The sequence below is a fragment of the Trachypithecus francoisi genome, unplaced genomic scaffold (genome assembly GCF_009764315.1).
Source record: "Trachypithecus francoisi isolate TF-2019V2 unplaced genomic scaffold, Tfra_2.0 Lachesis_group9, whole genome shotgun sequence".
Classification (NCBI taxonomy): domain Eukaryota; kingdom Metazoa; phylum Chordata; class Mammalia; order Primates; family Cercopithecidae; genus Trachypithecus; species Trachypithecus francoisi.
In genome coordinates, this window is record NW_022681474.1 from 66,087,852 (window position 1) to 66,100,156 (window position 12,305).

Here is a 12,305-nt window from a genome sequence, read left to right on the forward strand (position 1 = left end):
ACAGAGAGTTTCTTTATTCTCTTCTATTTTGTTACAATTCTTTAATAATGGCTGTTGCCAGGGAGTTGGTCCAAAGGATTATAATCCTAATTCTGCTGCTTAGAAGCTTTATAACTTTAAATAAATTAGTTGATGTCTCATTGCTTCAGTGTCCTTCTCTGTTAAATGGAATGACAAATTGTACCTATTTCATGGGATGATTTTGAGGACTAGATGAGACAATATTTTAAGATACTTAGAATAAGACCTAGCACATGTAGTGCTCAGTAAATGTTGGCTATTAGGATTGTTACTATTTGATGTTTAAAACTCTTGATATGTCTTACTTTGATAAAAATAAAGCTGTTTTTAAAATGATGTGAAAAAATTTTAGGTCCTTCTAGATATCCTTGTTTTAAAAGAAAATTCGGTTTTGAAAGGCAGTTTACCATTATTCCTATTGCAGAATCATCCTTTATTACTTGGAAGACGAAGATACAAAATAGTGAAATCTTCTAGTTCCCATTCTCATTATTTGTTTGACCAGATAGCATCATAAAATGTTGTGGCTAGCAAAACAAAACAAATTGAATAAGATTGTGGTTCAAATTCAGGGGTTAAAGGGGCTTCCTTTTTTTCTTTACAGTTTCCTTTTGTATCATAAGAGTTAGAAGAGAATCAGAAGTGATTGTGTATGTATTCACATGTACATTTGAAAAGAAACTACACTTGTACTCTTTAATGATTATCCGAAAAGAATGCTTAGTATCCTTTCTCAGTCATTTGTTAAAGTAAATGTTGTTCAGATTCCTTGGAACCCAAGGAAAAGAAGGCTATAGTTTGTCAAATGATCTGAATCCCAAAGCTCTTATTTTTTCGTCACCTATTGTTTGTAACAGATCATTCCTTTTAGGGATGCATGTGACTTGATATATATAAATTCTCAATAACTTGTAAATGTTTTAAAATTATTTTCATAGCCATTCACAGTATTGTGCCCATTAGGAAATGACATTTTTTCCAATAGGAGTAGCCTAAGAATAACTGAATGCCTCATGGATATAGCTGATTTTTATATGGAAAGAATAATAGCTTTTTCCATAATGACTTTGGTTTTGTCCTGTTTGAACCCTACTCATACATTCTCAGTTTCGTAGATATGTAGCAGAAATTGTAGGAGCACTTGAAGTTTTAATGACTACATTATGGATTCTTCATAAATGATTTTTATAATCTGTACATGTGTGCTTTTTCATTTCTAGACAAGAGTTTGTTGATGCTTATGTGGATTACATATTCAATAAATCAGTGGCTTCCTTATTTGATGCTTTTCATGCGGGCTTTCATAAGGTCTGTGGAGGAAAAGTCCTTCTGCTCTTTCAGCCTAATGAACTACAAGCAATGGTCATTGGAAATACAAATTATGATTGGAAGGAACTGGAAAAGGTAGGGGAAAACTAATCTCTGATATTGTATAAATGGAAAGGCTTATATGTGGAAATCTTGCCTTTTTATGTATTATTTTTTATTTTATACACTTTATTACTACCATTTTACAGGAAAGCACTCTACCCTTCTTGGCCCACAATGAATGGATTTTTGAACTGTATATGAATTAGACACTACTATAATTGGTGGTATTGATATAGAAAACTCATCTGGCCAGGCACAGTGGCTCTCACCTATAATCCCAGCACTTTGGGGCGCTTAGGCGGGAGGATCACTTGAGGCCAGGAGTTCAACAGCAGCCTGGGGAACATAGCGAGACCTCATCTCTAAAAATAACTTAGGCCAGGCGCGGTGGCTTACATCTGTAACCCCAGGACTTTGGGAGGCCAAGGTGGGTGGATCACCTGAGGTCAGGAGTTCAAGACCCGCCTGGCCAACATGGTGAAACCCTGTCTCTACTAAAAATACAAAAATTAGCTGGGCGTGGTGGCATGTGCCTGTAACCCCAGCTACTTTTGAGAATCTCTTGAACCTGGGAGGCGGAGGTTACAGTGAACTGAGATTGTGCCACTCTACTCCAGCCTGGGCAACAGAGCAAGGCTCTGTCTCAAAAAGAAAAAAAAAAGAAAGGTAAGTAAATAAAAATAGATAAAAATAATTTTACAAATTAGCCAGATGTGGTAGCAGACACCTGTGGTCCTACCTGTGGGAGGCTGGGGTGGGAGAATCTCTTGATCCCGGATGGTTGAGGCTGCAGTGAGCCATGATTATACCACTGCACTCGAGCCTGGATGACAGAGCAGGAGCCTGTCTGTCTCAAGAAAGAAAAATGTCATCTGTGACACAGCTGGATAGAAGCCCTAACCAAGCCGGGCATGGTGGCTCACACCTGTAATTCCAACACGTTGGGAGACTGAGGTGGGTGGATCACCTGAGATCAGGAGTTCCAGGCCAGACTTGCCAACATGTTGAAACCCTGTCTCTACTAAAAATACAAAAATTAGCCAGGTGTGGTGACACACACCTGTAATCCCAGCTACTTGGGAGGCTGAGGCAGGAGAATTGCTTCAACCTGGGAGGCGGAGGTTGCAGTGAGCCAAGATCACGCCACTGCACTCTCCGAAAAAACGAAAAGCCCTAGCCAAAACTGAATGGGTTTTCATTCTGCCTCAGTCCTAGGAAAACCATTATGAAATGCAGTTGTGATGTTTAAAAATCTTTGTTTCGGCCGGGCGCAGTGGCTCAAGCCTGTAATCCCAGCACTTTGGGAGGCCGAGACGGGCGGATCACAAGGTCAGGAGATCGAGACCATCCTGGCGAACATGGTGAAACCCCGTCTCTACTAAAAAAATACAAAAAACTAGCCAGGCGAGGTGGCGGGCGCCTGTAGTCCCAGCACTCCAGCCTGGGCCACAGAGCGAGACTCCATCTCAAAAAAAAAAAAAAAAAAATCTTTGTTTCCTTTTTTTCTGATTAGTCTCAGTGTTACATTTTTTAGCAGAGTAATTATCAAATATTGATTCTGATAAACATTTAATAGAAAGTGCTAGCCAGGTGCGGTGGCTCATGCCTGTAATGTCAGCACTTTGGGAGGCTGAGGTGGGCAGATCACGAGGTCAAGAGATCGAGACCATCCTGGCCAACCAACATAGTGAAACCCCATCTCTACTAAATATACAAAAATTTGGGCATAGTGTTGCACGCCTGTAGTCCCAACTACTCGGGAGGCTGAGGCAGGAGAATCGCTTGAACCTGGGAAGCAGAGGTTGCAGTGAGCCAAGATCACGCCACTGCACTCCAGCCTGGTCAACAGAGCAAGACTCCATCTCAAAAAGAAAAAAGAGAAAGTGCTGAGTTAAGCCAGGCATGGTGTCTCACATCTGTAATCCCAGCAATTTGGGAGGCTGAGGCAGGCAGATCACTTGAGGCCAGAAGTTGGAGACCAGCCTGGCCATCATGGTGAAACCCCATCTCTACTAAAAATACAAAAATTAGCCAGGTGTGGTGGCACACTCCTGTAATACCAGCTACTTGGGAGGCTGAGACACAAGAATCACTTGAACCTGGGAGGCAGAGTGACAGAAAGTGCAAGGTTAGATCAGCTTTGAGGAAGATATATACGAAGTTAATCTGCTGATTTTCTGTCTTTATAATGTACCATCCTCTGATTTATGCATTTATAATTAGATACTGTATACCTATTAAGATGACTAACATAAAAAAGTAGAGCTAGCACTTACCTACTTTTTATGTCAGTCACCTTAATAGGTGCAAAGCATCATGAACGTTTGTACATGATGGGGATACAAAATGGTAGAGTCACTTTAGAAACAGTGGCGGTTTCTTATAAAGTTAAACATACATTTGCTATATGACCTAGCAGTCCTACTCCCAGGTATTAAATTATATTCACACAAAAATCTGTAAACAAAGGGGACAGAGTTTCAGTTTTACTAGATGAAAAGAATTCTGGAGATGGATGGTGGTACAACCTTGTGAATGTAGTTAATGCTACTGAAGTGTACACTTAAAATGGTTAAGATGTAAACTTTATGGTATGTGTGTTTTACCTTAACTTTTAAATACTTTTTTTTTTATTTGCAAATGAGTAAAAAACTGCAGACAACCTAGATGTCTTTCAGTGGGTGAATGGGTGAACCTACTACAGTATACCTATTCAGCAGAATAACTACTAAGTGTTAAAAAGAAATGCACAGCTGCTCGTGGTGTCTCACACCTTTAATCCTGGCACTTTGGGAGGCTGAGGTAGGCAGATCTCTTTAGCCCAGGAGTTTGAGACCAGCCTGGACAACATGATGAAACCCCGTCTCTACAAAAAATAAAAAATTTGGCCGTTTATGGTGGCGTGCACCCATAGTCCCAGCTACTCCGGGCGCTGAGGTGGGAGGATCCCTTGAGCCCGGGAGGTAGAGGCTGCAATGAGCCCTGACTGCACTGTGACGTAGGCAACAAAGCAAGACCCTGTCTCAAAAAAGAAAAAAAAGCACTATTGACACATGCAACAACTGTATGAATCTGAGGCTTTGTGCTGAGTGAAAGAAGCCAGTTTCAAATGGTTGCATACTGTATGGTTCCATTTATGTGACATTCTTGAAAAGACAAAAAATTATAGTGAACAGAGACTAGGGGTTGAGTGGGAGGGTGTGACTTCAGAGGAGGTAGCACAAGAGACATCTAAGCATAACAGTGATGGGACTGTTGAGTATCCTAATTGTGGCAGTGGTTGCACAAATCTGCATATTATGCTTAGAACTTACAGAACTATATACACACCAGAATATAGCCAGTTTTACTGTGTAGTCATTTAAGGAATAAGATTTTAAGAATAATTAGGACTTCTAATTAAACATTATGGAATAAACATGTCTGCTCTCTCCCAAAAATCTCACTAGAATGACAGAAATGGAATAAAAATGGTAATATACACACCAAAAACTAAAAAATAAAAATGCAATGAACAAGAGAAGTAGTAGTTTTGGAAGACAGAAAGTAAGGACATAAATTGATGAGTGACTTAGAGCAGAGGAAAATTGAATTCTAAGCCTCCAGAGGGACAGGATTGTCAGGAGGCAACTCTTTGTTGTTGTTGTTGTTTTGAGACGGAGTCTTGCTCTGTCGCCCAGGCTGGAGTGCAGTGGGGTGATCTTGGCTCACTGTAACATCCGCCTCCCAAGTTCAAGCAATTCTTCTGCCTCAGCCTCCCAAGTATGGAACTACAGGCACGCCACTATGCCCGGCTGATTTTTTTATTTTTTTAGTAGAGACAGGGTGTCACCATATTGGCCAGGCTGGTCTCGAACTCCTGACCTCATGGTCCGCCTGGCCTGAGGCAACTCATTGTATATCCTAGAATCTGAAAGACTCAAGAATTGGTATACCATGTTACCCTTAATGGCAGGGATGAGGGTTGGACTAAGGGCAACAGAATTACTTCAAAGTCATTTTAAAGAATAATTGGACCATTCATGTCCCCTTTTTTACCCAGCAAAAGACAGCTTGGGAGAGAGGCTTTACAATTTGGGAAACCAAGTAAAACTGAGGATGCCACACAGCTAGTAACTGGGTGTAAATCCTTCAGGAAGGAGACTGAAGGTTCCTGTGTGGTAGTAAATTGATCTGCTCAAGAGAAGCCTGTAGATACTAACTTTGAGGGGTCCCCCAGTGGAAATGGACTCCACCTCTAATCACCTTAAAATGAAAATGATATGACAGCTTCTCGTCACCCTTTAGATCCTACACAATTTGTCCCTCCTTGCCTCATCTCCTGTCATTGTTGCTCTCACTCTGCCTCAGCCTTATTAACCTCCTTGCTGAGCCTAGAACCCTCCAGGCACGTTCCAGTCTTAGGGCGTTTCTGTTTCCTTTTCCATGTGCCTGGAATTCTCTTCCCCTGATAATCCCAAAAGATTCTTGCTCTCGCTTCCTTTACGTGTTTGTACCTTCTCAGAGGCCTTCCCTGGATAACTGATCTAAAATTGCAAACCCCTCTCCTGCACATGTATCCTGTCTCCCGTCGCTGTTTTATTTTGCTTCTTTGGATCTGACATAATTTTCCTTAGGTTGCTCCTTCCCGCAACCACAATGTAAGTACCGTGAGAGCAGAATTTTTGCCTCTGTTCACTGCTGTATTCCCAGCACCTAGGAGAGCACTCAGTAAGTACTTGAAACCTTGCCTGAAGTGATCATTGATGTCAAAGTGTTCATTCAGTTAAAACAGGACATCTTAAAAAGTATATTGTAGCGGCCGGGCGTGGTGGCTCACGCCTGTAATCCCAGCACTTTGGGAAGCTGAGGCAGGCGGATCACGAGGTCAGAAGATCGAGACCATCCTGGCCAACATAGTGAAACCCCCATCTCTACTAAAAATATGAAAATTAGCTGGGTGTGGTGGTGCGTACCTGTAATCCCAGCTACTCAGGAGGCTGAGGCAGGAGAATCGCTTGAACCTGGGAGGCGGAGGTTGCAGTGAGCCAAGATTGCACCACTGTACTCCAGCCTGGTGACAGAGCAAGACTCCATCTCAAATATATGTATATATATTATAGTGTATTTATACTTATAACAAACACTTTGATTTCTTCTGTCGTATATCTGATTCATTACAATTTTAGTGATTATGATTTGGAGCTTTAAATGTTCTTTCTTAACCAGGACATGTGTGCACATTTTTACCAAACCATTTAGAGATTTAAAAGAAAAAAAAAAACTTTAGCCATCCTCTTTTCCTTCCCCACTAACATGCTCACAGTTTAATAAATTGAGTGCTAGAATTAAAGCCGTTTTCTTCAAACTTGCTTGCAGTTAACAGCAAATATTTTGCAGATCTGAATTATTGAGAGTTCAGTGATTAAGATAAATCATGGCTACAAATAAGGAGAGTCCAAAATTCAAAAGGCCCAGTAGCAAGTATTTATTGAGCCTCTACTGTATGCCTGATAATGTGCAACTGAAACTATGCAAGAAATTGAGGAGAGCGCAGGAAATAAGATAGAGACATGGTCTTTGCCCTAATAAGGGAGCTAGAAATTAAATGCTTAATACACAGCTTTGATGAATACAATGAAAAAGAATTTAGTGAGTGGTACATAAGGAGGAACCTAATCTAGGCTAGATGAATCTGGGAACGCCTCTCACTAGATGGTAAGCTCCACAAGGTAAGTGAGGATTCTGTTCACTGAGGTTTTCCCAGGGCCAAAAACATTGACTAAAACTCATTATGTATTTGTTGGATGAATCAATGAATGAATTAGATGGCATTTAATCTGAGCCCTAAAAGGGTAAAAATTAGCCTGATGACCAAAGAAGAAAGGATGTGTCTGAGTGGTATAGGCTGAGGAAACAGTACGTCCAAAGGACCTGATGCATCTGAAGAACTGAAAGTTAAGGCCAATTGTGGCTGGATAAGAACAGTTAACAATATAAACTATTTCCTCTCTGCTTCCTACCACCTTCTCTCTTAGTACTAATATTTTTGGGGGGTGGGGGGAGCAGCGGGGATGGAATTTCACTCTTGTTGACCAGGCTGGAGTACCGTGGCACAGTCTCGGCTCACTACAACCTCCGCCACCCGGGTTCAAGCAATTCTCCTGCCTCAGCCTCCCCCAAGTAGCTGGGATTACAGGCATGTGCCACCATGCCCAGCTAATTTTTGTATTTTTAGTAGAGGTGGGGTTTCACCATGTTGGCCAGGCTGGTCTGGAACTCCTGACCTCAAGTGATCCACCTGCCTCGGCCTCCCAAAGTGCTGGGATTACAGGCGTGAGCCACCGCGCCTGGCCAGTACTAATATTTTTGAAAGGGGAGATATATTACCCCAAAACTTACTGGCTTCAAATTACCCCAAAACTTACTGGCTTCAAAATAACAATGAAACTTTGTTGCTTTATAGTTTCTCTGGGTCAGGAATTCAGGAGTGGCTTAGCTGAGTAGTTTGGGCTCAAGGTTCCCTCATGAAGTTGCAGTCAGAATATTGGCTGGCGCTATAGTCATCTAAAAGCATGGTTAAGGATAGAGATTCATTTCCAAAGTGGCTTACTCACCTGACTGTTGGCAGGGGCCTCAGTATAGCACCATGAGTACTTCTCTTCATATAGGGATGTTTGAATATGCTCATAAAATGACAACTGTTTCCCCCCAGAGTGAGTGATCCAGAAGAAGGGCTGAAGCCATAGAGGTTTTTGTTTGTTTGTTTTGTTTTTGTTTGTTTTTTTGAGATGGAGTCTTGCTGTGTCACCCAGGCTGGAGTGCAGTGGTGCGATCTCGGCTCACTGGAAGCTCCGCCTCCTGGGTTCATGCCATTGTCCCGCCTCAGCCTCCCCAGCAGCTGGCACAACAGGCGCAGACCGCCACGTCTGGCTAATTTTTTGTATTTTTAGTAGAGATGGGATTTCACTGTATTAGCCAGGATGGTCTCGATCTCCTGACCTTGTGATCTGCCCGCCTCCATCTCCCAAAGCGCTGGGATTACAGGCGTGAGCCACCGCGCCCAGCCATAGAGTTTTTATGATTTAGTCTCAGAAGTCATACATTCCTCATATTCACAATGTCCTTATTACACACGGGCATGAATACCAGGAGGCAGTGCTCACTGGTGGCCATCTTGTAAACTACCTCAGAAAATTTTTAGTGTCGCTTAGTACCATATTTTTAAAAGGAGAGATAAATTGTAATGTTTGACTTCGTGAATACAGAAAAAGGAAATTTTCTGATTATCACAGATAATTCCATGTCAAACTTTTAATGGTCCTACAACATTATTTTAGTAATTCTAGTTTCTCTTTATTTTACTTTTGAAGATGATAGTATGATCCTATCATGTTATTTGAAGTGCTGGGAAAGATTTCTGGTGATTCTTACGTATTTCTTTTTCTCCTGGAACTAATAACTTCAAATTGTAAATGTCCAGGAAACAGTGGGCAATCCATTGAATTGCACGAGTTTCAAACTCCTGGACCATGTTAGCTTTATGTGCTAATATATTAGCCAGCGTGTCCCTTCATACTAATAAAAGATTATGTTGTTTTTAGAATACAGAATACAAAGGGGAATATTGGGCAGAACATCCTACGATAAAAATTTTTTGGGAAGTATTTCACGAATTACCATTGGAAAAGAAGAAACAGTTTCTGTGTAAGTATTTCTAATTAGTTGTATACTTTATGAGACTGGAATCTAATTATAGTATTATTCCAAAGTCCTGTTTTTAATCTTCAAGTAATTTTTTTGAAAAAGAACTGATTTGCACTCTTCAGTACATGTATTTTCTTATTTCAAAAGCTAAATTCAGTTTGCCTACAAAATAGCATCGATTCATTCTATGAAGTAAAACAGAAGCTAACTTGGAAATGAAAGCAAACTATAGCTATGTTACAGTTACAATAAACTGGTTACAATAAACTAGGATTGTAGAATTCCTTTTAGATTTCTAAAAAGATCTCTGGAGTATAGTCATCCTTTGGCATACATTGGGGGATTGGTTCCAAGACCTCCCTGCCAAGGATACCCAAATCCAATAGATGCTCAAGTTTCTTATATAAATTGGCATAGTATTTGCATATAACCTATGCACATCCTTATACTTTCAATCATCTCTAGATTACAGTCATGTGCCACATAATGACTTTTCAGTGAACTAGAGACCACATATATGATAGTGGGCCCTTAAGATTATAATACCTTATAATAACCTACTGTACCTTTTCTGTATTTACATACACAGATACCTACTGTTATGTTACAGTTACCTACAGAAATCAGTACAGTACCATGCTGTACAGGTTTGTAGCCTGGGAGCAGTAGGACTGTATCACGTAACCTAGGTGTGTAGTAGACTGTACTGTCTAGGTTGTGTAAATATATGATGTTTACACAATGAATGAAATCGCCTAATGATGCATTTCCCAGAACATATCCTCATCGTTGACACATGAATATACCTGTATTAATACCTGATACAAAGTAAATGCTATGTAAATAGTTGTTATACTGTATTGTTGAGGGACCAGTGTGAAGAAAAAAAGTTGACATACTCAGTACAGTCACAAGCAGCCATTTTTTGAAAATATTTTCCATTTGCAGTTGGTTGAATCCATGGATACACAATTCACAGATATGGAGGGCCAACTGTATTGCTCTTTTCTCTGTTTGGTCTTCATTTTTTTTTTTCTTTTTGCTTCAAGACTAAAACTTTGGCAATTTCTATATAAAATAAAGCTTTTTCAGGCTTTAGTTCTCTCATTTATAACTGATGCCCGAGTATCTTTCTTCTGTTAAAGTCTGTATTCTAATTGAAATTTGACTTATTTTTAAAGTTGTCAGAATTTATGTATCCAAATCAGTGACATTTCCTTTGATACTCCTGCTGTTGCCAAGAATGTTTTAGCAATCTGTCCGAGAATCTTGGTCAAATTCTTCTGTATGTCATAAGGATGAGAAATCATTACTCTTTAAGAGTGATTTGAGCCTGGGCAACATGGCAAAACCTCATCTCTACAAAAATTAGCCCTGGGCTTGATGACACGCGCCTATGCTCCCAGCTACTCCAGAAGCCGAGGTGAGAGGATTGCTGGAGCCCAGGCGGTCGAGGCTGCACTCCAGCCTAGGCAACTGAGCAAGGCTCGTCTCAAAAAAAAAAAAAAAAAAAATGATTTGAATTTTGGCTGCCCATTATAAATTTCTGATTTAAAAGAAAAAAAAAACAGAAAGAAACAAATAGAAAAATCATAATCAAAACTGCATTTTGTATTTGGTTTGTCAGAAAAAATATTGTGTGAATGAGCAATTAGAATGTGTCTCAAAAAACTTGTCTTCCACAAATTAGGGAGTAAACACATTAGAACAGATATTAATGTGAAGCTCTGCTGTAGTGACTGTACAAAATATGACTTGCTACTTTTTGTTTTGAAGTAGTTGACTGAATGATTTCTTTCTTGGCAGTATTTTTGACAGGTAGTGATCGCATTCCTATTCTTGGTATGAAGAGTCTGAAACTAGTCATCCAGTCAACAGGAGGTGGTGAGGAATATCTCCCAGTTTCCCATACTTGTTTTAATCTTCTGGATCTTCCAAAATATACAGATAAAGAAACTCTGCGTTCTAAACTGATCCAAGCTATTGATCACAATGAAGGCTTCAGTTTAATATAACTATTCAGTTTAGTGCAAAAGCATTGAACTATTTGTGTTTTTCTTGTGGTGATGAATTCAGCAAGGTGACAGAGGTACTATTATAATTCTTACTTGCAGAATGTTCAATCTACGAGTGTTCATGGAAGTCAAAACATTAAAGGAAAATGAACAAACTGTTAATATTATTGTACAGAACCATGGATTTTTTTGACAATCTTCCAATAAACATAACAAGTATTGTGAATACATTAAAGTTCTACTAACATGAGTTTTAAGAGTTTGCATATTTCAGAAATGATCTGGTGTGAGTGCATGGAAATATTGCTTAATTTTTCTTCAATCATTGAGTGAAAAACCTTTAACTTTGGCCTGCAATAGTCATTTGATTATTTTTTCATTTTGTAAATAATGTTAAGTTTTGTAATAAAATAGTTATGTTCTGATACCAGTACAGTTTCTATGGTTGTAATTGAACTTGAGCAGACTTTTAGAGGTTAAAAATTATGATTTAAATCTTACTCTGAAACTCTATAAAAAGAAAAAAAGGTAGCATGGTGGAAACACGATCTTTTCTTTTTTGCTAGAATAAGTGTCTTTGTGCAAACCTAAATCACAAATAGGGAATATACTACATAACCTGCAGTTTTCTCTTTTGTGAATCCTGACATGACATGCTGATAGATGGGGAATTGTTGATCAGAGAACTTATTACTATTTAGTACTGGAAGAACTCTGTCTCCACAGTTGCCAGTAATAGAAAGAAACATTGGCTACTATGAGCACCAATCACTGGGTTATAGCTTTCAAAAGTATTGATGCTGCAGGGCTTTAGAGCTATTTCCTTGAATTTAAGAAACAAATCTTAACGGTTTTATGGTGCTGATGCTTAGTTATCTCATGCCATTAAATTGTAAAAGTGAGTTGATGCAATACATGTGACTTTCTGCTAGAATGCAAATATTTATTTTTTAAATTTATTTTAAAATGCCGTGAAAACTGTTTAATAAAGATTTATTGTTTTAATATTTAAACTTTCAGTGGTTCTCATATAAGAGTCAAAATTTTTCAAAGAGGGATGGCTCAGGGAAGGTCTCTTAAATTTCAGATTGCTTGTTTCTATTCCCATACAAATTTATAGAGGTCCACAGTCTCTTAACCTGTAATTCTAAAATCCAAAAAAACTGAAAATATTGTCATCTCTCACTTTGCAGAAAAACCTGATCTGAATTC

The 12,305-nt window shown here is 39.3% G+C and overlaps 1 protein-coding gene across 4 annotated transcripts in view; it reads left to right on the top strand.

Moving 5' to 3' along the window:
• Positions 1 to 12,106, top strand: part of HERC4 (HECT and RLD domain containing E3 ubiquitin protein ligase 4) — a 155,108-nt gene extending 143,002 nt beyond the window's left edge. For all 4 annotated transcript variants that reach the window (XM_033209166.1, XM_033209168.1, XM_033209169.1 and 1 more), the window contains 3 exons: positions 1,242 to 1,425; positions 8,976 to 9,078; positions 10,885 to 12,106. In XM_033209166.1, the coding sequence (XP_033065057.1) occupies positions 1,242 to 1,425; positions 8,976 to 9,078; positions 10,885 to 11,093 (496 nt within the window). In that variant the 3' untranslated portion in view covers positions 11,094 to 12,106. The remainder of the gene's footprint in view (positions 1 to 1,241; positions 1,426 to 8,975; positions 9,079 to 10,884) is intronic.
• Positions 12,107 to 12,305: the final 199 nt, after the last annotated feature.